Source organism: Alosa alosa, chromosome 3, assembly GCF_017589495.1.
Source record: "Alosa alosa isolate M-15738 ecotype Scorff River chromosome 3, AALO_Geno_1.1, whole genome shotgun sequence".
NCBI lineage: Eukaryota > Metazoa > Chordata > Actinopteri > Clupeiformes > Clupeidae > Alosa > Alosa alosa.
In genome coordinates this window covers 6,574,489-6,598,601 of record NC_063191.1, presented here as the reverse complement: position 1 = coordinate 6,598,601, position 24,113 = coordinate 6,574,489, and the positions used below count along the sequence as shown (strand labels likewise).

The 24,113-nt window shown below is 42.3% G+C and overlaps 1 protein-coding gene across 1 annotated transcript in view; it reads right to left on the bottom strand.

The window, feature by feature from the left end:
* Positions 1-4,375: 4,375 nt before the first annotated feature.
* Positions 4,376-24,113, bottom strand: part of LOC125292306 (E3 ubiquitin-protein ligase TRIM35-like) — a 35,498-nt gene continuing 15,760 nt past the window's right edge. The window contains exons 6-7 of the mRNA XM_048239522.1: positions 4,577-4,760; positions 4,376-4,442 (exon numbers count right to left, since the gene is read on the bottom strand). Of these exons, the coding sequence (XP_048095479.1) occupies positions 4,376-4,442; positions 4,577-4,760 (251 nt within the window). The remainder of the gene's footprint in view (positions 4,443-4,576; positions 4,761-24,113) is intronic.

The following is a 24,113-nucleotide window of genomic DNA, read 5'->3' as shown; positions in this document are numbered from 1 at the left end:
CTGTCAGGCAGAGAAACATTGGTTATCAGGAGCAATACAATGTGATGGATAGAGGTCGTAAAGGGACCTAATTATCAGATAAATTGTTTAATGCTTGCATTGGGTCGTGTTTATTGATATTTTTTGTCGAGAGTTAATTAATACTAGTCGAGGAAACTAAACGATCACACGATCAAACAATATTTTATGGGGGGCAGCTGGGTCCAGACTTTTTATTGGGGTGGCACTTGGGAATAAAAACTACTATTTGAAAACTATTCAAAAAGTTTTGAAGATTGCATCAATACATTGTGTAAAGCCAACACTGATACACAGGTCAGTTTGTTGTCCACTCAAACACATTTTCCAGAAATAGGCCAATGCTATAAAAAAGTACATTATGATAATGCACCTTACTTAATCAGTCTTATTCAAATGATGTTAACTCAAAGAACAATAATAAATACTACAGATATTGTATATAGATATTTAATCTTATACTAATGGCCAAACTATATTTCTTTCTGATATCCACTCCAAGTACTTGGCTGTAAGTAACATAGCTCTGAATTAAGAAATTAACCCTTAGAACCCTAGACTGAAGTGCCATACACACATGCTATACATTGTTTTTTTTTTTCAGCAGAGTCTAGGCTACCCAGATCTGCCACAATTTCATGTATTAATACTTGCATTGATTTAAATAATAAAAATACAAAAAGTGTATTATAAAAATTCTTATATTTTGACATGTATCTCACCACTGCAAGCTGTCAGCTGGCACATGTGTGTGTGTTGGGCAGACTGTCCTGAATCTGGCAATATCATTGCCATGGTGGAGGGATTCTCTGGGGCTGAGCAAATGTGAAAAATATGTGGTGTGTGCCTTACGGAAATAAATGCCATTTGTTTTATTTAGCCCTACTCTATTTTTGGCCATTCTCACTACCTTTAGTTATAAGCATTTATCCTGGTCGTTGTAAGTGCCATTTACACATGCTATATGTTTTCAGAAAAGTCTAGGCTACCCAGATCTGCCACCAATTCATATAAATACTTGCATTGATTTGTTTTTTTAAACAATACAAAGACAAAAAGTGTATTATACCATTCTTATTTTGAAATGTATCTCTGTCAGCTGGACATGACTTTCATCTTTTTCATGTGTTGGGCAGACTGTCCTGAATCTGGCAATATAGGAACCATGGTGGAGGGGGGCTTTGGGGCTGAGCAATTTACAGCCGTGGTGTGCACCTTGAACAAGATTAATGAATTTGGCACGCACCAACAACAAGCAAGGAATTTGGCACGTTTTCATGATCCACTGGGTCGTTATGGGCCACACAAAATACGGTGTTGCTAAAATTACTCCTATTGTGGCTATTAGAGACATGCGTTCATGAGTATCCAACTACATCTGATGAGTTAAGTAAAATACATTCACACACACAAAAAAAACATCACTAATGTTGTAGACATTCCTTTATTCTGAGATACATCAATAGGCTCTCAAAACAACCCCAAACAGACATAAGGTCTTTATAGAGCAAATCCATATAGATTATTTGTCAAATAAACCAGTAAAACAGAATTAGGGGATGGAATATATAACATTCACACTCATAGCTCATATTTTAAAAATAAATCAGTGAAAAAGTATCCTGACAAAAAAGCAGCATTTTAATGCCTTAGTCATATTTCATAATTTCAATTCTTCTTTAGGTTACTGTACCTGATAGCCCAGTTTGAGAGGTGCAAGACGCCTGACATTATTATGACCGCCAAGAGCTTAAGCAGCTGGTCATATAGATTTAGTCAGATTTTTTTTTTTTCCCATGGCCAATTTTCCATCAAGGATTCCCGGGACACTGAAAGACCGGGGTACACGAAACTTGGTGGGCATGTAGCCCCACATGGATAGCGTGGAACCATCGTTTTTCGTTTTGATCTGTAGCCCCCCCGCTGGACTGGACCCCCCGAAAGGAGGGTAGGGCAGACACAGTTTTCTGTGAATATCTGGAGCAGATAACTTTAGTAGACAGGGGTCAAGATTGTCTTCTCCAGTGAAGCTCTTCGGATCCAAGCCATTCAGAGCCCCTAGAACTTCACTAACCGTGAAGGGGGTTAAAGAGAACTGAACACCAGGAGTTGAGGTACCTGCCTGGGGCCTCATCGAGGGATGGGAGCAGGGTGGTCCTTAAGTTCACTAGACTTTTAAAAAAAAAGGTTATTAAAGGCTGCACAGATCTCAGTGGGGTTCTGTAAAATGTTATTTTCAAGCATTATAGAGGAAGGGATGGAAGCAGTTGCGTTGGAGGTGATTGATTTAAATGCTTTCCAGAAAAGAGTGGGATTTGAATAGGAATTAGAAAGCAAGTTGAGAGGATAATTTGATTTAGCTTGTCTGACCTTCAAAGTAAATTTATTTCTGATTTCTCTGAAGGTGGCCCAGTCGAGGTCAGATTTTTGTACGTCTGGCCAACGACCAAGCTTTGCATCTGGAAAGAAGTAAAATGGACAGAAAACCAAGGATTTGATCTGTTTTGTACTCTGTGCTTTTTAAGGGGGGCATGGATGTCAGCAATAGAGAGAAAGGACTTGCGAAAGAAGTCCAGGGCTAGCGTAACATCAGAGATTTTCAGAGGTGCTGTGGATGTTGCTGCAATACAGATCATTTAGGAATGCCTGCTCATTAAATTGCTTCATATTTCTAAGACAATGCGAGAGGGTGCCTTCTTTAAGTGTGTGTCTCTGATAAAAGCTATGGGCAAGGACGTAGTCATGATGTCAACATTGGGGGGGACCAAATCTGTGGTGGGGTCTGAGGGCCATGCAAAAAATATGATTAAAAATCACAAACAAGTTGTTACGACGTTTTTTCCAACTTGTGTGCCGTAGCCACATTTGATTCCTATGTTTTGCCCGCATGGATGCACGATCGAGTGCGCATCTAAATAATATGCAAGATGCAACAACCATTTCTAAGAGGCCTATAAACAGGGTAATTCCTGGCATTAGTACTAGCATATGAATGCATTATTTATGTTGTATGATGTGAAAGCAAAGAATGACACAGGCTTGCACAAATTCATCATTTAAAATAAAACTTTTCACTTTCGCTATCATTGCGGAGTATAGGTTACAATATGGAAAATGTTTCAAAGTTCCCTTTGTGTCTGATTGGCTCCAAAATGTATGGGATTTCCTTAGACAGTGCTACACCTTTCCAACAAGTTTTGTGAGAATTGTGAGCTTTTGCGATATTGTTGCCAGCCCTACCTCACCGCAGTAGGGTCAGAGAGGGTAAAAAGCGAGCTAGTACAGTAATCAAGGATCTTTGGTAGGGTGCAGCAAATGGAAGCTTTTGATGGCATGCGCCACTAACTTAAAAACTAGGGTGACCAGATGGGCTCTTTTTCCAGGGCATGTCCTCTTTGAGACCTTACAAATCGATCCAGAATTTTGTTATTCTAGAGCCTCAAACGTGTTTACAGCTTAAATTGCATGTGCGTTTTTCCTCTGTCGTTCACAAATAAGTTCAAAATAGCCTTTTGAGGCAGTGTTTTCTCTTTTTTCACAAACTAAAAAGAGGACACAATCAGGTCACCCCTAAAAAACGGAAAACCACCAGGTCAAACCACTCAGGGGGTGTAGGCTACTCTGGAACCATCACTAGGTCACTAATTTGTGCGTTATTTATGTTTGATTACATTTCAGATGATGGTGGTTGTTGGTTTCCTGTAGAGTTTTTTCTTTTATTTATTTTTCTATGTCCGTATATATTGGGGGGGGGGGGGCATTTTGGTCATATTTGAATATTGGGGGAGGACACGTCCCCCTCAATGTCTATGGTGACTACGGCCTTGACTATGGGGCAGTGGTCGCTGACCCCTAGGTCAAAGACTCCACTAGCTATGATTTTGTCAGGTTTGTTAGATTAAATCTATAGTGGATGACTTAGTTCAGGAGGCAGTTAGTTAGTTAGTTGGAGTGATTAGTTGAGTTCAATTGAGACTGTTCTCATGGCTATGGGTGATTGTCTTTTTTTACAATGTTGCTGTGGACATTTGTTTACTCATACCATGTGATGTTTTGTTTATATAGCCATGTGTTTCAGTTAATAGTGTCTCTGTCCCCACCTCTCACAGTTGTGAAATACCCCTCAGATTGTTCAGCATGACACACATCCACAACATTCATCAGCCAGGCCTATCTGACCTCCACCCTCATCATCACACCAGTCCAGTCAGAGACATATCAACTCCATCAGTGCTGCTGCTTTTACTGAGGACTCATTGGTAAGATCCTCAACGAAGAGGTGCCAGGAAAAAAGTATGGAAATACTCTTTCAGTGAAAGTGTGTGTGAGAGTGTGTAGGTGTGTGTTAGTATCAGGGTCAGAGAATGACACCTTTCCTCTGTCCCAGTCCAGCTGCACTCTGATCCTCTGGAGTTTCTGCTGCACTGTGAAGGGAGTGTAGGGCAGTGGTGGAGCACATGCTCTATATGTACCATCTAGATAATCCAAAATCCACCGTCCTCTCTTGGATATAAAATCTCCCTTCCTCTGGAGAGACTGGGACATCACACCCACACACCACATTGTGTTCTCTCCAACCTCGACATCCCAGCAGTGAGTGCCATAATTAAAGCCCTCAGAGCCCAGGACACAGGCATACTTATCAAACCTCTGTGGGTTATTTTTAACATATCTCACACTGGTCAGATCCTCAGACAGGATGAGATTTGGGTGTGTAGTGTTGGGATCCAGAGTCACAGGAGCTGCAGATAAAAGAACACACACACATGAACATGTGCAGGACCTCAGAATTCCACACTGAAATGAAATCTAAAACCAGATATAAAATAGTAATAGAATAGAGTAATAATATAAGAAATCTGTTTGCATTTTATACAGTTGTAATTGTAGTGATTTGTGGTATGCATGTGTCTGTACAGTAAAACTTCAAATAAATGCTGAGTCCCAAATAGGCCTGTCCCTTTTACATGCCTGGTGTGTTGCTACATAATAACTAGATGTACCGCAGAAGCGTTACAAAATATGACCACCGCCCAGTCCAGCACATTTTTCCACAAAAAATAAGTCACGCTGAAAGGCATATATGATTCTATCTGTCTCACTGAATTGCATTATGCACACTCAATTCTCACTGGTATCTGCTAGACAACAAGTATCAAAACATGATTTCACTTGTAAAATACATTTTATACAACCCCACCCCATCTTGCCTGTTCATAATTCTGAGAAATTCTTGAATTGTTGATAGTGTACATGTTTATGTTTATGTGTGTGTGGGTGGGTGTGTGTGTGTGTGTGTGTGCCTGCGTATGTGCCTGTTTGTGTGCATGTGCATGCATCGCATTACATATGTCTACTGTGTGAGTATGTGTCTTACGTTATGATTACTGTGAATGTATGTGTGTCGCGTGTGTATCTGTTTATGCACATGTGTGCATATGGAATGGGTTAACATGACCCCTGAGGCAAACATACACTCAAAAAATTGGTCATCCTAGGCCCTACAGTTCTCAAGATATTCACAGAAAACTCTGTTGGTAACGGTCACTAAATGTACACATAAATTATTTTTGTGTATGGCCCCTCATGAATGAAAGTTCATGAAACTTGGCATGCATTCGGAGGGTGTCATAATGATCCTACACTTTCAATTTCAGTTTTGACCATGTCAGCCAGAGATATTGTGATTAAAACACCTAATTTTTTGTTTTTTTCATTTTTTAACTAGGTGGCTTATACATGAAATAAGTGGTAATGGGATGGGTTGACATGGCCCCTTAACCCTCTAACCGCCCATGTCGCAATATTGCGACAAGCGTCATTACTGAATAAAACAGACGACAGAAGCGAGTACAGTGTAAAATCTCATTTGTACTCTTGACCACTAGTTGGCAGACACCCAGAGCTTCGATTCAAGCTCAACCTTTTTTTCAAAGTTTTCAGGAAGCTTCGCGAAAAACTTGAGAAACACACGAAGAAGCGTGCATTTCCTCCATAACGCCGGAGGCGATGCGGGCCATAGTTTTGCACAAATTGAAGCAGAAATACACCAAATGTTGAAAAAAAAAAATTCACGCGTGATGAAGTCTTGGATCTGTTATTCACCTATTCTGATTCTGAAGGAGAATATCTGCCTTTTGGAGAATACGATCGATCGTCTATTGACTGATAGTCACGGGTGTCTGTGAATGGAGGATCTTTTTTCAACAGTGTCCACTAAGCATACCATGCTTATTTCGACCCTCTGTCCAACATAGCTGGAGGTGCCAGTGACAATAGTGATGATAGTGTCCGTAATGGATGGTATAGACAGCAGAGGTTGTAAAAATAGGGCTCTGAAGAACTTCAATGTCACGCGGCGATATGGAACTGATTTGACCAGGCTACTTTATTGTATAGTAGCATAGTGTTTGTGATTATAGTAATAGTTTACTATTGTTGGTTTAAATGTGACTGTTTTTCCTGTTCATTTGTTATGTCGGGTGAAATGACAAAAAAAGAAAAAGTAAAACTGCTCAAATATGTTCAACATCTAGTATTTACTGAAATGTGCATAATTCACGGTGGTTGCCATCCAGTGGCGCCATAATATGCAAAATTAGATGAGTAAATTTACCCCTTCATAAACTTTTTGGTCATACTCAATGATTTTCACATTAAGAGTGGGACTTTATCTCTGACCACTTGCAAGCCATGGCCTTTTGAAATGTTGATGTAAAAATCCAATTTATATTTTTTAAACCCTGGTGACTAAAGGGTTAAGACCAACAGCACAAAAAAAAGGTGGTCCTCCAAGGCCCCACGGTTTTCAGAGATATTCACAGAAAACTGTCTCCATCCACCTACAGGCCAGTTGGTGTACAGTAACATAAATTAATTTATTGTGTGGCCCCCATGGGCGGAATTCCATGAAACTTGGCGTGCAGGGTGTCATAATGATCCTACACTTTCCAATTTTGTGCAGTTTTGACTATGTTAGGTCACAGATATACGCAATTACAACACCTCTTTTTTACTTTTTTGTTTTTAACTAGGTGGCGCTATACATGAAATGAGTGGTTATGGAATGGGTTGACATGGCCCCTTAAGATCAACATAAAAAAGGTGGTCCTCCTAAACCCTATGGTTCTCGAGATATTCACAGAAAACTGTGTGTCTGCCCTACCCTCGTTTCAGGGGGTCCAGTCCAGCCCGCTTCGCTGCGCGGCGGTCATAATAAATAAAGGCCGGTCTCAAATAGAGGCCTGGGCCCGGTTTCCCAATAACGATGGATACACACACTTACGAGGGTTTTCTACGATTCATGTTAAGATCGTTCGTTTGGTTTTTCTGATTGTTTCCCAACATACTTGTAGCTTATTACTTATCTACGAAAGTGCTCCAGAGTTTTTAGATTTACTGGCTAAAGAGAGTCTTAAGGGTCATTCCGTGCCAAATCAACAGATGCCTCCCGCCTGACCATCTTGGATTTGCTTCATACTTTATGTCAATAATGCTATAATACCCAACAACTACTGTGCAAAAGTTGAAGCTTGTATCTACTTTATTTTCTGAGATATGGAGGCTTAAAAACAGGGTCGTTAGTCTGATAAAAATGCCGATTTTGTAAAATCACTAAGTTCCTTGGGTCATTACATTTAAATAATTCATGTTAGATGCTTGACATTTTCAGGGAATATTGCACGCGACTGTAGATGTTTTCAAATGCAAAGTTATTTGGCCCAGAGATTAATATTTGCCAAGTTATGGCATGATGAATATGGCATTAAATAAAAAAAAATAGCAACTTTTGACCATTATATCTTCAAGTCAACCACATCAGATCTTTTACATGTATATATAAAAAAGACATATTGTAGTGCATTATTAAGTCAAGTCAAGTCGGCTTTATTGTCAATTTCTTTACATGCACTGGTCATACAAAGAATTGAAATTTCATTTCTTACTTTCCCATGCAGACATAGACATACTTTAAATACAGACATAGACATACTTTAGACATAGACATAGCCATAGACAATAAAAAATATACAGACATACCACATACAGACATTAAAGTCTGAGACTGAAATATAGAACATATCAAAATATAGAACATATATAAAAAATAGAGGTACAGTAGTTGTGTTGTATATTTACATAGTCTTAGCGTAACCTTCTGACATAGTAGTAGCAACAGCATTGTGGCAGAGTGATAAATAACATTGATAACATTTACATGAAGTTTAACTTGTGCTTGTGTGTACTGTATATTTACATTGAAATGCAGTCATTTCAAGTATATCAGGCTTGATATGAAGCAGCAACACGTTAGGGCTCTTGCAGTCACAGTGCAGTTCCACAGTTCCACAGGCGGTCCTGGGGGTGTTGGGGGCTAGGGTAGACAGGATCCTAGGTTCCTGGCTGGCTGGTGGGTGGGGGGCTGTCAGTGATGGGAGAGTGGGTAGAGTGTTCAGCATCCTGATTGCTTGGTGGATGAACCTACTTGCAAGTCTGGTGGTGGGGAGGAGGCTCCTGTACCTCTTTCCAGAGGGCAGGAGGCTGAACAGTTCGTGTGCAGGGTGGGTTGTGTCCTTGACAATAGTCATTAGTGCTTTGCGGGTGAGGCGGGTGGTGTAAATGTCCTGCAGGGAGGGGAGTGGTGCTCCAATGATCCTCTTAGCTGTGTTAACAATGCGCTGGAGGGTCTTCCAGTTCTGATCTGTGCAGCTTCCGCCCCACACTGTGATGCAGCTGGACATGATGCTCTCGATGGTCCCTGTGTAGAATGTGGTCATGACGGAGGCGTGGCACTTGCCTTCTTCAATTTAATAACAAGTAGAGGCTGCTGCTGGGCTTCGCCAATGATGCCGTGTTAGTGGTCCAGGAGAGGTCGCCGCTGATGCACCCCCAGGAATTTTGTGCTGCTCACTCTCTCCACAGCATCTCCGTCGATGGACAGTGGTGGCAGTTGTTTGTGGTCTCTCTGAAAGTTGACAACAATCTCCTTGGTCTTGCTGACATTCAGCAGGAGGTTGTTGTCTTTGCACCATTTAGCCAGCAAGTCTACTTCTTCTCTGTAGTGAGCCTCATCGCCCTTAGTGATGAGGCCCACCAGTGTTGTGTCATCATAAACTTCAACAGATGGTTGGAGCTGTGGAGTGGTTGTACGGTCATGTGTTGGCAGTGTGAAGAGTAGGGGGCTGAGCACACACTTTGCGGGCCCCCGTGCTCAGGGTCAGAGTGCTTGAGGTGTTGTTCCCGACACGCACTGCTTGTGGTCTCTGCAACAGGAAGTCCAGCAGCCAGTTGCAGAGGGAGGTGCTGAATCCTAGCTTGTCCAGTTTGCTGATGAGTTGTTGTGGTATTATGGTATTGAATGCTGAACTGAAGTCTATGAACAGCATTCTCGTGATATGAAGTCTTTATTGTCCAAGTGGGTGAGGGCTGGATGGAGGGCAGAGCAGATTGCATCCTCCGTGGATCATTTGCCGGTATGCAAACTGGAAGGGGTCCAGGGTGGGGGTAGGGTGGCTTTGATGTGTGACATGACTAGCTGTTGAAGCACTTCATGATTATGGGCGGAGTGCTACAGGACGGTAGTCATTGAAGCATGATGGTGATGATTTCTTTGGCACGGGTATGATGGTAGCAGCTTTGAAAAGTGATGGGATGACTGCTTGCTCCAGAGAGGTGTTGAAAATGTCTGTAAAAACATCCTTCAGCTCTTCTGCACAGTCCTTCAACACTTGGCCTGGTATGTTGTCTGGGCCTGCTGCTTTGCGTGGGTTAATGGTGGCTAGAGTCCTCTTCACGCTGGCAGAGGACAGGTACAGGGGTTGGTCGTGGGGGGAGGTGGGGTTTTCTGTGGTTGAGTGTCATTTTGTGCTTCAAAACGGGCGAAAAAACTGTTCAGGTCATTTAGCAGAGAGGTGTTGTTCTCACAGCTCCGTGGCGCAGGGCACTATTATTATAAATTATTAATTATTAACTCTTTGAGTGCCAAAAACATAATATTAAGTTTTTCCTTCCCATGCGTTGAGTGCCAAAAACGTAATATTACGTTTTTAGCTTTTTTTAAATTACTTAAACTAGACACTCTAACACACCTTATATGTGATTTTGGGAACTCTGTGATTAATGGAAATGAAATATATGACGATCGAAAACTCATGAAAACGCACAATCTGGACATTTTATCTGGACATTTTATCGGTTGCCGCTTTGGGTCGAATCAGTGACGCATGCACGTCAGGTCAAAACCAGGCCATTTTCGTGGGTCCATCACTAGGTGGCAGTCTCGCCAGGTCTTGCTGATCACTTCCCGGAAAGTTTACACAAGTAAGTAACAGGCAACACTTCATATGTCATGAAAGATGTTATATCTCCATTTCTAGAAAAAAAACAGCGATTTTGATGAAAACTAGCCACTGTTTAGCTTGGGATTTCTCAGGAACAGAGGCGTGTAGAAATACACGGTTTGCACCTTGCAGTCTCACCTTTTAAACAAACCATTGTATGTGTTCGTAGCTATAACACAGAATATGCTGTGGCTGTACAAAAATCATCAACAATGGTCTAGATTGCTGGCACTCTAGGACAAAGCTTCCGAAAACTGCTTGGCATTCAATGAGTTAACAGGTAGAAATATATCCGGAAGAAATCAAAATCTATGATTTATGACACATTAAAAATGATACAAAAATAATTTCACATTTAAGTTTTATGTATATTTTTCACATGTATGACAACGTCTTCCTTACAGACAACCATATCATTGAAAAGAATGTGTTTCAATTAGCACATGCACAAATATTATTGAGTTGGTAGCTTTACTCAAACTACATTAATGAAGGCATCAAAAATGGTTTACATGCCTTTGGGTGAGTGTCTTTTTCCAAGGTTGCGGTGAACATTTGTTTACTTATACCATGTGATGTTTTGTTTATATAGCCATGTGTTTCAGTTAAAGTGTCTCTGTCCCCATGCCCCACCTGTTTCTGTTTATTAGCATTGTCACCGCCTCACCTGTTTCTTGTTATGTTCATTACGAGACACTTTGTGTCATGTTGTGACCAATTTTCTCCATCCAGGTTCAGATATAAGGCCAGACAAGGCACACCATAATGTGCTTTTTCAACACATGTATAAGAAATATTAGTTAGTGTCAAGAGCCATTTTATATTTTAGTACACATTTAAACATCAGATATGATTATCAACATACCAAAGTAGGTGCTTTGACATGGAGTGCAACACGGGCACCAGTTCAACTTTCAGAAAAAAAAAGTTACTGTACTTTTTGTTTAACTTGACTGACATCATACATACACCAACAGAGAAAATATATTATTACATCAAATTAATCTTTACTTGCATTGTGCAGAGTACAAGTACAGAGATAACAAGAGTTGGCTATTTTCTTTTTAACATCCTCTTGTGGTTGTTTGACAGCATTCATATTCAGCGGCTTATAATTTTGAGATTCCTTTACAAATGTGGATTTACTATACATTGCAATGTATATACCACTTCAATTCAAAGTGCATTGAAACATAGCTTTGCATGATAGTCTCGTCCATCAGGGTGACCAATCTCATAGCCACACCCACAAACACAGTTCTCATAGCCCCAACAAAACAGTCATTACCCATAACCAATAGAACCATTCAAGCTACATTTTAAGATTGAAATTGTAGTGTTAGACTGATCATTTAGATATTCTTCATCTAAATTATGTAATAAGATGTCAAGAGCATGTGCACAGTGGCTTGTTTATTTTGGCACATGCTCTCATCACCCTTATGTAGAAGTCTAGCATACAATGAATCTCTCTGAATATCAGGTGAAAGCTGCACAACACTATGCTATTTAGTGTTTGATGTCTCTGAAAAATGTTGTGAAGAATAGTCCTGGAGTGTGATAGACACTTGCACTGGGTGTATTGGAGTCTTGTGTCTTACTATTGTTGTACTGTGAACAACTGCAGTGCGTTGAGAGAGAGAAAGGAAGAACACATAAGCTACTTTTGGCCAATCCTCTCCAATTCTTTAGAATTGGACTCTGGGCGTTTGGGAACAGCTGAGGGAGGAGGCTACTTGAAACTGCGAGTTTTGGTCTGTGTGAGCGAGCAGACTTTCAGTTGACCGTAATTAACACCCTTTTGAACAATCTAAGCTGTGCTAACGTCAGAGGGGGCGGTCTACACTGATTCATCATTAGTGAGACGCGAGGACAGCTGCATGCAATTCCTGTCAGCATAACAATAGAGGATGTTGCTGAAGCGTCAGCATAAGCGTCAGCCCTCGTTTCAGCCGTACACGTTTCAGACGGACGCGGTCAAGACGAGCAAGTTTATCTGTGCAAGTTCACCGAGCACAGGCGCCGACAAAGGCAAAAAAATGTGCCATTCCACCATATCTGTTATCACCGGCCATAGCAGAAAACGGCATCATGCCAAAAGGGGCAGAAATCTGCTTAACCTCCAGCAACTTAAACAGTCCTCACCTACAGAAACCTCCTTCTCCATGGGCTTGTGGAACTGTCAATCCGCAGTCAACAAAACAGACTTCATAGCTGGCTATGCCAACCACCTTTCGTTGGAACTCCTTGCTCTCACTGAGACTTGGATCAAACCAGAGAACACTGCCACCCCAGCTGCACTCTCCACTAACCTTACACTATCCCACACCCCTCGTCCATCTGGACGAGGAGGTGGGACGGCCTGCTGATCTCCAACAAATGGAAATTCACCCCGCTACTGCCTTCAAACAAATATGTCTCATTCAAATTCCATGCCATCACAGTGATCGCCCCAGCAAAACTCTATGTGCTGGTCATCTACCGCCCTCCAGGCCAACTACGCGACTTTATGGACGAACTTGACACTCTGCTGTCCTCCATCCCTGAGCATGACTGTCCGCTTCTCGTTCTCGGCGATATGAACATCCACTTAGATGCCCCAGGCTCAGCGGACTTTTTGGCCCTGATCCACTCCTTTGACCTCACTGGTTTAACCCTCTAACCGTCCATGTCGCAATATTGCGACAAGCGTCATTACTGAATAAAACAGATGATAGACGCGAGTACAGTGTAAAATATCATTTGTACTCTTGACCACTAGTTGGCAGACACCCAGAGCTTCGATTCAAGCTCAACCTTTTTTTTCAAAGTTTTCAGGAAGCATTCGAAAAACACGCGAGAAACACACGAAGAAGACGTGCATTTCCTCCATAACGCGGAAGAGATGCGGGCCATAGTTTTGCACAAATTGAAGCAGAAATACACCAAATGTTGAAAAAAAAATTCACGTGTGATGAAGTCTTGGATCTGTTATTCACTTTTTCTGATTCTGAAGGAGAATATCTGCCTTTTGGAGAATATGATCGATTGTCTATTGACTGATAGTCACGGTGCGTCTGTGAATGGAGGTACGTCTTTGCGACAGTGTCCACTAAGCATACCATGCTTATTTCGACCCTCTTCCCAACATAGCTGGAGGTGCCAGTGACAGTAGTGATGATAGTGTCCGTAATGGACGTGGTATAGACAGCAGGGGTTGTAAAAATAGGGCTCTGAAGAACTACAAAGTCACCCGCGATATGGAACTGATTTGACCAGGCTACTTTATTGTATAGTAGCATAGTGTTTGTGATTATAGTAATAGTTTACTATTGTTGGTTTACATGTGACTGTATTCCTGTTCATTTGTTATGTCGGTGAAATGACAAAAAAAGAAAGTAAAACTGCTCAAATATGTTCAACATCTAGTATTTACTGAAATGTGCATAATTCACAGTGGTTACCATCCAATGACATCATAATATGCAAATTAGATGAGTACATTTACCCTCTTCATAAACTTCTGTTCATACTAAATGATTTTCACATTTACAGTAGGACTTTATCTCTGACCACTTGCAAGCCATGGCCTTTTGAAATTTTGATGTACAAATCCAATTCATTCTTTTTAAACCCTGGCGGCTAAAGGGTTAAAGCCCACCTACTCACAAAGCTGGCAAATCCTCACTCGGAACTGCAACACAGACACCCTCATGGTGACGCCTCTCCATCTTTCTGACCACTTCTTCATCCAGTTCAACGTCAGCCTGACAGAACAGTCACGTTCCGCCGCAACATCCGGAACCTGTCTCCAACGTACTTTTCCTCTGTGGTTGCCTCCGGTCTACCTCTACTCAACACCTTCTCCTCTCTGGAGGTTAACCCTTTAGGCGCCAGAGGTTTTTTTCCGAAACGATCAATTTTGACATCTTCATTTCAAAAGGCTATATCTTAAAAGTGATAAGAGATAGAGACTTTCTGTAAATTAGAGAAATATTAAGGATGACCCAAAGTGTATGTAGAGATTAAATGTTTATATCTAATTTGCATATTATGACGTCATATGGTGGCGGCCATCTTGGATTATAGAATTTTCATGAAAAGTTGCATGTTTGAATGATCAAATGCACCACTTCTTTCCCCCCAAAATGTCCCTCACCTTCTGTATGCTATATTGCACAATACTGAATGCTCAGGTAAATAGTAAGTAGTGAACAAACTGTGTAAATCATTACTAATAAATGGCAGAAACAAACCAAATGCATGTAGCGGTAGACTTGCCTTTTGCTGTAGAGATTTTCCATTTACTACATACAGTAGGCACTCTGATTCCATGTATGGGGCACATATATATTATTCAGATGACACACAAACACAAGTAGACAAGACCTGTTTAGTTCAAAAGCTCATTTGCCACGGCAAGGCACAGATCAGGAGTGAGATGACGAGACAAGACAAGAGACAATGTTAGTTTTTTTTTTCTTTTTGTTGTTTTTGTTGATGTTTTTTTGCTTTTTTTCTTAGCTGACAAAGACACACACATCACAAGGACATGAACACACAAAAAGGAACACATAGTGTACTGTATGTCCTAAATGATCAGGGAAGTAGATAGCAAATCAACAGTGTAAATCATTACTAAATGGCTGACTTTTTTTTTTTTTATGTAGCAGGCCTTTTGCTGTAGAGATAATGACTCCCTATCCCTATCCATACAGGGCCGGCATTCCCATCATCTTGTGATAGACTATGCATGACCTAATGTGTGTGTGTGTGTGTGTGTGTGTGTGGGAGAGGGAGAGAGCGTGTCACCACCTCCACCATGCGAGCAGCATGGCCAGATCTGCCTCGCGCCAGTGGAGAGAATTTGCGCCCAGCTTCAGGACTAGGCCTACTGTCATTCTCATTGCGACTCCCCACACTGCCACAACGTTTCCCCCTAACTGTCCCTATGAGCCCCGACCCTCGCCTAACATACCCAGTGGCATTAGACAAAGGCTCCACCACGTTACTGTCGCCGCGATTGTGGGAGGTACACGCTCAGAAGACAGAAGCTAGCGCTATGGATATTAGGCTACCTCCAGCCTCGTTAAGCCACACCACTAACACCCTGCTAACTTCCCGATGAACACTCGAACCCGTGAAACATTATTCCCACCAGTGACATTGGGCAAACGAGTCAACGTTTGTGCTTGGTGTAAGCTAAACCATGGAGTAAACTCTCACTTTGTCCAGCTGCATCATTGCAAGGCAGGGACGATCTGAAGCCCTCACTAAACGAATCACCGTCATTTTCTGAAGGCAGATATTCCCCTTCAGAATCAGGGTCCTTGAATAGAAGACCCAACACTTCATTTCAGGTAAACTTTTTTTTGATGCCATTAGACGATAATCTAATGCAAATACTTGCTGACGTTGACAATATCGCTCTGACAAAGTGGCTCACACGCACACTCAGCTCGGTATTTCATGCACTGATTCAATGCGCTGTAGCTAGAAAGTGTTTAAAGCGTGTCCTTTTTCGACTTCGGGGATGACGATGACATGTCTGCCATCTAGTGGAGTGGAAGTCGAACGAAATATGACACCCTATTTGACTAAATCGGCCGCTTTATTCAGTACCGCATCTTGTCGACTATAGTCGCCTGTGGCGCCTAGAGGGTTAATGAGGCCACAGACTCGCTCTGCTCCACACTGAGCTTGTGTCTTGACGAGCTGTGCCCTCTTACCACAAGGCCAGCTCGATCCAAACGCTCTCATCTATGGCTAAATGATACTCTCCCGACGCGAGCATCAAACTCAGAGCCATGGAGAGGAAATGGCACAAACCAAACTAACTGATGACCTCAAAAACTACCAGACACTTCCTGACCTCCTTCTCAGCCAGCATCACTGCTGCTAAGACGGCTTTCTACAATGACAAAATCAACAGCGTTACAGAGACTCAAAAACTTTTCTCAACCTTCAAATCGCTACTCAACCCTCAGCTGCCTCCTCCTCCATCCAGCCTTACTGCGGATACCCTTGCCTCATTTTTTACAAACAAAGTGGCGGCAATCAGCAGTCAATTCCCTCCATGCCCACACAACGCATCTGACTCAGATACCGTGACTCCTACAACCTCTAGAGGCTGCTGGAACATCTTTTTCAGCATTCGCTTCTCTCGAGAGTGAAGTATCTAGACTCCTGACATGTAGCCGCCCCATTTACATGCTCGCTGGACCATATACCCCACGGCCTACTTCAGTCCATCAGCCCGACCATCGCACCAGCTATCATACATGTAATCAATGCCTCGCTAACCTCCGGCACATTTCCAACAGCGTTCAAAATGGCCCGGGTAACACCGTTACTTAAGAAAGCTTTTTTCAACCCTACTCAAGTCGAGAACTACCGCCCTGTCTCACTCCTGCCTTTCCTATCCAAAGGCATTGAACGAGCAGTCTCCAAACAGGTCTCTGACTTCCTTTCACAGAACAACCTTCTGAATCCAAATCAGTCTGGGTTCAAAAGTGGCCACTCTACCGAAACGGCTCTGCTGTCTGTAACAGAAGCCTTGAAAGAAGCCAGGGCGACCGCTCGGTCATCAGTACTTATTCTGCGTGACACACTACCCTTTTATCGGCTGCCTTTGACACGGTTAATCACCGCATCCTTCTCTCTATACTCGCTAACATGGGAATCTCCGGTTCTGCTCTCTCCTGGTTTGAATCCTACCTCACAGGATGCTCGTTTAACGTATCATGGCTTGGTCAGCTTTCTGCACCTCACCATCTTACCACAGGTCCCCCAGGGCTCAGTGCTGGGCCCCCTTCTCTTTGCTATCTACACCACCTCCTTGGGACAGATTATCCGTTCGCATGGCTTCTCATACCACTACTATGCAGACGACACACAGCTCTATCTGTCCTTTCCACCTGATGACCCCTTGGTTTCAGCACGGATCTTGGATTGCCTCTCTGACATAGCTACATGGATGAAGGTACACCACCTCCAGCTGAACCTCTCAAGGACTGAACTGCTGGTCCTCCCAGCTAAACCTACCATACACCACGACATCAACATCAAATTTCACTCCCTGTCTGTTTCACCTACCAGGACTGCAAGAAATCTAGGAATTGTTCTCGACAACCAACTAAACTTCTCAGATCATGTTGCCTCAGTCGGCGGTCATGCCGTCGCACTCTACAACATACGGAAAATCAGGACTTACTTGACTCAAGATGCTACCCAACTTCTGGTTCAGGCAATAGTCATCTCACGACTCGACTACTGCAACGCCCTCCTGACAGGTCTTCCAGCCTGCGCAGTGAAACCCCTTCAGATGATCAAGAACGCGGCAGCACGCCTGGTCTACAACCAACCCAAAAGGACACGTTACCCCGCTGCTCATCCAGCTACACTGGCTACCGATGGCGGCCCGCATCAAATTCAAGGCTCTAACGCTTGCATACAAAGTAGTCTCCGGTTCTGCTCCCGCCTACTTGAATGCCCTCATACAGACATCGCTACCTCTAGACCGCTGCGCTCCTCAGACGAACGACGTCTAGCTCTACCACCGGTACGCTCAGGCCAATCCAAACTTTTCTCATCTGTTGCTCCTCGTTGGTGGCTTGTAGGAACACTGCCTGAAGACCCAGCTCTTTAGAGAACATCTCCTCTCATAGCACCACTTACAACAAGTCCTAGCACTCACCAGCCGTCTTGAACTGACACGTAACTGTTAAAAACAGCTCTCACTGATGAACTTATTCTTACTGTATCTGCGCTGTCTCCAGTGTCAAGTATCTGTACAAATACTTGGAGAAAGGTCCAGATCAATGTTTGGATCAATGTTGGATGTTCCTGACGAGACCCGGGAAGAACTTCAACGCGATGAAGTGACACGCTATGAGTTGGGATGTTACATCACTGCATCTGAGGCCTACTGGCGAATAAACGATTTCCTCATCCAACGAAAACAACCACCAGTAAGGATGCTGGCAATTCACCTACAGGATAAACAGGTCATCACGTTCACATGATGAAGGCGCTGCCCAGAACTTACTGGACGCAGGGCCACCTGCTACTACGCTAACTGCTTTTTTTGAAGCAATGTCTCTACATCCACACATGCGGCACATTGTGTACCCAGATGTATTTCAACGCTTCACATACACACAAAAGACATTTCAATTGCGAAAAAAAAGACTACAGTGGGCATCTATTTCAAATGGCCACTTCAGTCGCGCATTACGAGGCGTGAAGCTGCGTGAAGCTTTAATACCACTTTCAGCCACTATGCGTCGCTCTGCCACTGTACATCGCTCTGTCAGTAGCCTGACTGCCGCCCCTTCTGAAAAAGCAGGAGGCTAGGCTACCTTTAAACGTAATTGTTACCGAGGAATCCCAGCCTCTGAATTCAATAACAAAATAAATCGTAATTAAACATTACCTCGATTAAGGCTACTTGGGAATGGCTTAAGCCTTGACTACACGGTGGTAGCGAAAAATCGAAATCTGCTTTTGATAGCCTACGGTGCCGCTCCACAAAACTAAAAAATATCTTAATTTTGCTATCTATGTTATTGTCAGTGTTGGGGGGTAGCGTAACTACATAAAATCAAAACAGTGTCTTAATTTGCCCTCTTCTTGACTGCAATGTAGTCAATTGACTGCTTGACATGTCATATTTATTTTTCTGTACAATAAACAAATACATCTGCTTTATGCGTAGAATTACATTCATATTTGGCTGACTGCAGGCGCCACTTCCCCCCCATATTCCAAGATTAAGATAGTAGCCTATACAAAAGCACTTCATACCATCAAAAAAATAGTTAAAACGAATAGCTATTTGCAATTTGACAAAAAACACTGGTCCTCATTTTCAGAATGCGAGGACGATATGAGCCTGTTGCATTTAATTAGATGTCCGAAGTCAATGCATAATGTTTGAAAACCACTGGCTCGTAATCACAATAATTTAACCACGACAGTTGGATAGCCTACTTCATCATGTCCCCATGCCTACATTTTTGTGAGTAGCATAGAGATCGTTAAAAACAATAAAGTATGGCTCTCTTTGGGACATCGAAAACTTTGTGCTTTGCGGCTTCTGTAATCTAGGCTTCATTGAAAATGAGGGCTTCCCTCAATGACCCTCGAGAATAAATAAAGGTTGAATGAATGAATGGATAATGAACGAATGCAGGCTTGCCCAAAATAAAGGCCTGTGGTTTCAGCAGCCTACAGTAAATAAACAGACCCGCCAGAATAATGCGTTATGATGCTTTTTACGAGCAAGATGTTTTGGTACCCTCCTCACACTGCATGTTCTTAAATAACAATGATCATCAGTAATATTCGACCATTAATTTGGGTAAATGGGCAAGCGTGACCACCTTGATTGGCTGATGATTGTAAGCGGGCATAATTCAAACACCTCCCCTTCGATGATGAGTGACAGGTCTCAGAATGCGGCGCCACACAAGGACGGGAAGATGATGAATAACTGGGGCGAGGGCTATTCACAAAGGCTTTTTTATCTTTACTACTAGAGTAGGCTACTCCTAAATCGCACTTTAAAGATTTTTAGCTTGGAGTTTTTCTCTTAAAGATTATTCACAAAGTCTTTTCAGACAACTCCTAAACTAGGAGTGAGTCTTCGTGTGGTTATGGATGACGTCATTACTCATGCACGAGCTTGACTGGAAGTGACCACCTTGATTGGCTGACTTGCATTGTAACGTGGGAATTCCAAACACCTCTCTTCGATGATGAGTGACAGGTGACAGGTCGGAGAATGCGCGGTTTACACAAGTAATGCGAAGGAGCCAGGAGAAAGATGATTAACACCTGAATAAAAAGGCCTAGCCTAAATGAATAAAGAGTAGGCAAAACAAAATAGCCTAGTAGCTTAATGAAACATAGGCCCATGGATTGATGCAGTAGCCTACCTTTGCAACATTATTAAATTAATCTGTCACCATATGCCCAGGGGCTAGTTTTGCAAAAGAGGAGAACATTTTAATTTGATTCACAATGAAACATTACATTTACATGTTAACAATGAGTAGTTTTGGTTGTTGTTGGTGGCGTTATTGCATCCCTTTTATGAATGCAAAATTGTTCCTCGCGATTAAAGCCCGTTATATAGGCTAATGATTTCAAACATTGCAGCCGTGAAATGCCACAAAAAGCTGTTTATGAATAGGTCTTAGTGGAGTTAGGAGTTCCTTCTCACTTGCCAACCCAGACTTAGGTTCTACTTTTAGGTCTAAAATGCTTCAGGAATTACTTTTTGTGAAAAAAATAGGAGTCCTAAAGTTAGAGGACACTTCATTATTTTTAGGAGTTGCTCCTAAATTCGCCAGTTAGAGCTACTTTTAGCCTTAAAATTCTTTGTGAATACGCCCCTGAATAAAAAGGCCTAGCCTAAATGAATAAAGAGTAAGGCAAAACAAATAGCCTAGTAGCTTAATGAAACATAGGCCCATGGATTGATGCAGTAGCCTACCTTTGCAACATTATTAAATTAATCTGTCACCATATGCCTAGGCTAGGTTTGCAAAGAGGAGAACATTTTATTTGATTCACAATGAAACATTACATTTACATGTTAACAATGAGTAGTTTTGGTTGTTGTTGGTGGCGTTATTGCATCCCTTTTATGAATGCAAAATTGTTCCCTCGATTGGAAGCTCCTGTTTAGCATAGGCTACGCATTTCAAAACATTGCAGCGTAAAATGCCACAAAAAAGCTGTTTATGAATAGGTCTTAGTGAGTTAGAGTCCTCTCGACTTAAGCTGTCCCAGACTTAGGTTCTACTTTTAGGTCTAAAATGCTTCGTGAATTACTTTTTTGTGAAAAAATAGGAGTCCTAAAGTTAGGGTGACACGCCCATTATTTTTAGGAGTTGCTCCTAAATTAAGCCAGTTAGGAGCTACTTTTAGCCTTAAAATTCTTTGTGAATCGCCCCCTGAATAAAAGGCCTAGCCTAAATGAATCAAGGCAAAACAAATAGCCTAGTAGCCTAATGAAACATCGGGATTGATGTAGTATCTTTGTAACATTATTAAATTATTCTGTTACTATGCCTATGTTTGCAAAGAGAACATTTTAATTTGATTCACAATAATGTTACATTTAATTTACATGTTGACAATGATTAGCCTAGTTTTGGTTGTTGTTGTTGGCGTTATTGCATGTTAGTTATGCCTACAATGCAAAATTGCTTCCTCATGATTGGAAGCTCCTGTAGCTGCATAGGATTTCAAAACACGGCAAAATGCCGCAGGTTTGTGAATAGGTCTGTGAGTAAGACTTCTTGACTTCTTTTAAGCTGTCAGAGGTGGGAAGGTGGAACAAAAGTGATTTGTTGGGGGCAGGGCCGGATTAACTGGGCACAAACATCTGATGGCCCCCCTTCCCCCCAGCCAACGTGAATCGGGTGGTTAGTTAATAGGCCTATCGTGAAGATTTTTCCTGCCATCTAAGGCACGAGCGCATCTATGAGGCCAATCCTCACCAAGTAGATCGTTTGTTTACAACTAACATTACATTTAATTAAACTGGTTTATAGGCTATGCCGAAATAGTTTTCAACATTTTGAATATTAGTGTCGGGTGAATTGAAATGTTCTCAAAGTAGCCTTATGGCTGAAAGCTGCCCCCGATCAAGCAATATAACCATACAAACAGCTTCCTGCACTCATTGTTTCAAAAGGAGTAATTTTGGCTTTGTCAGAACTGAAGAGCTGTGGACGGCACGGCATGCCCAATGAAAATAAATTAACTCAACGCAACACAACACAGACCCCGCTTCTCTCGCGTCAGTCACTGACATGAATGAAACACAGAACCCACTTCTCTCACGGCAGTCACTGACAGTAACCTAGAATAAAACACGTAGACATAAGGCCGAACATGCAAGCGCCAATGAATCGTGCGCTCACGACAATCACACCGTTAAACTTATAGGTTAACATCACTTTAAGTTCGCCTTCAAGCAAGGAAAACGATGATTTGAAGACATCTGTTTCGTTGGAAGGGCAAGGGGTAGCAACAGGGCAACACAGAGACAGGCCCGATGGCAGGGCTGTTATGAGAGTATTAAAATATGGAATATTCTACGGGAAAACATTAAACCGCAAGACAGCGGGGGAAAGTTAAAATATGTGATAAACACGGAAAAAGTTGGCATGCATTGTTTCGGTCCCCGTGCACAGGGATTTGTCATATTATTAATCACATATGATTATTTGTGAAATTGTGCAAACAGGCGCAACTCATTTGAAAAGGAGGGACTGGTAGCATGCAAGCTCACGGGAAAGATTGATTTAAGAACGTTATCACAGTGTGTGGCTGTGGCGCGGGAGGAAGACAGCGACAATTGGCAGGGGAGGGTCATGTCTTTTTTAACAATTCTATCGGAGGGTCATTGAACAATTTCTAGCAGGCAAGAGAGGGTCATGCAACTTCCGACTGAAGCACTCAAAATTCCTCCGGTGGCCCCTTCAATAAATAACGAACAGTCCCTAGATTGCTGCTGGGCTAGGCTATACGTCTTGGTTCATGTCTGTTAACAACTCATTGTCAAACGAGTAGCCTCTCTCGCGGTTGCATCCATTACAAACAAACATGCAATGTGAACATCTGGGATTGGGGAGAGCACTAAATGCTCTACTGAATAAGCACAAAGTCAAACCTTTAAATGAAAAACACTCTTTAATAATAATAAAAAAAAATAAACCGCTAATGAAGTAAACTTGTGACCATCAAAAATCGCCTGTAACTCTGTGATAACAGGATGTAACAGGGAGGCATTTGGCTGAGCAACGGCCAAATATATTTTGTCCAAATGATGTCTGTCTATCATCGTTGCACTCGGAGAAAACCAGAATGTTTAATTTGTCCTGCGTTTCTTCTACGGCTGCAAACGGGATTCACTCGCAGTTAACCAAATATTTCTTTATTAGGGCAGGGCAGGCATATTTCTGGCTATTAAATTATTTCTAAACCAGTCTGCTAAAGTTTGTAGTGAAGTCTGTGTAGGGTTTTCCAGGCTCCATTTCTTTTTACAAGACACCCTGCTCACTTGAGCCATCTACCGGTTGTTTGGGTTGTTGCAGCGTCTCACTGGAAAAATACAAATTAAAGTCGCGTGATACCGCGTGATCCCATGCGCGGACCGCGAGTGACGCTGGCCAAGTCGAAGCACTGCCCACTGTAAGTTCCCACGATGACCGCATGGCTGACACTGTCGGACGCATTCCAATGATTGCCTTCAACCTACACAATGCTGAACTGTTCTATCTCCGCATCCTTTTATACCGTGTCCCAGGACCAACTTTGTTCAGAGACCTCCGAAAAGTTGGCGATGTGGTCATGGACACCTATCTGGCTGCCTGCATTGCACATGGCATCGTTGACAATGACCAGGAAGTGGATTCTGAACCTTTGGCCCAGCACTGCATGAAGTACTTGCCAACATGCTCATGTTTGTGCTTAGAGGAGAGCACTTGAAGTTCTGGGAAAGGCACAAACGTGTTCTAAGTGAAGACTTCATGCAGTGATTGAGCCAAATGAAAACATTCTAAATCCTCGACCTCAAGGACCACGTTGAAAGACATGGCTTCACACTGAGTGGAAACTTTGGACTCCCTGAACCTGATCCACTTCATGACCATAATCAAACTCCCCGCATCATCCAGCATGAGACGGAGCACAATATGGAAGAACTTCAAGCTCATATTAATCAAACAGAAAACACACTTAATCACGAGCAGCAAACTG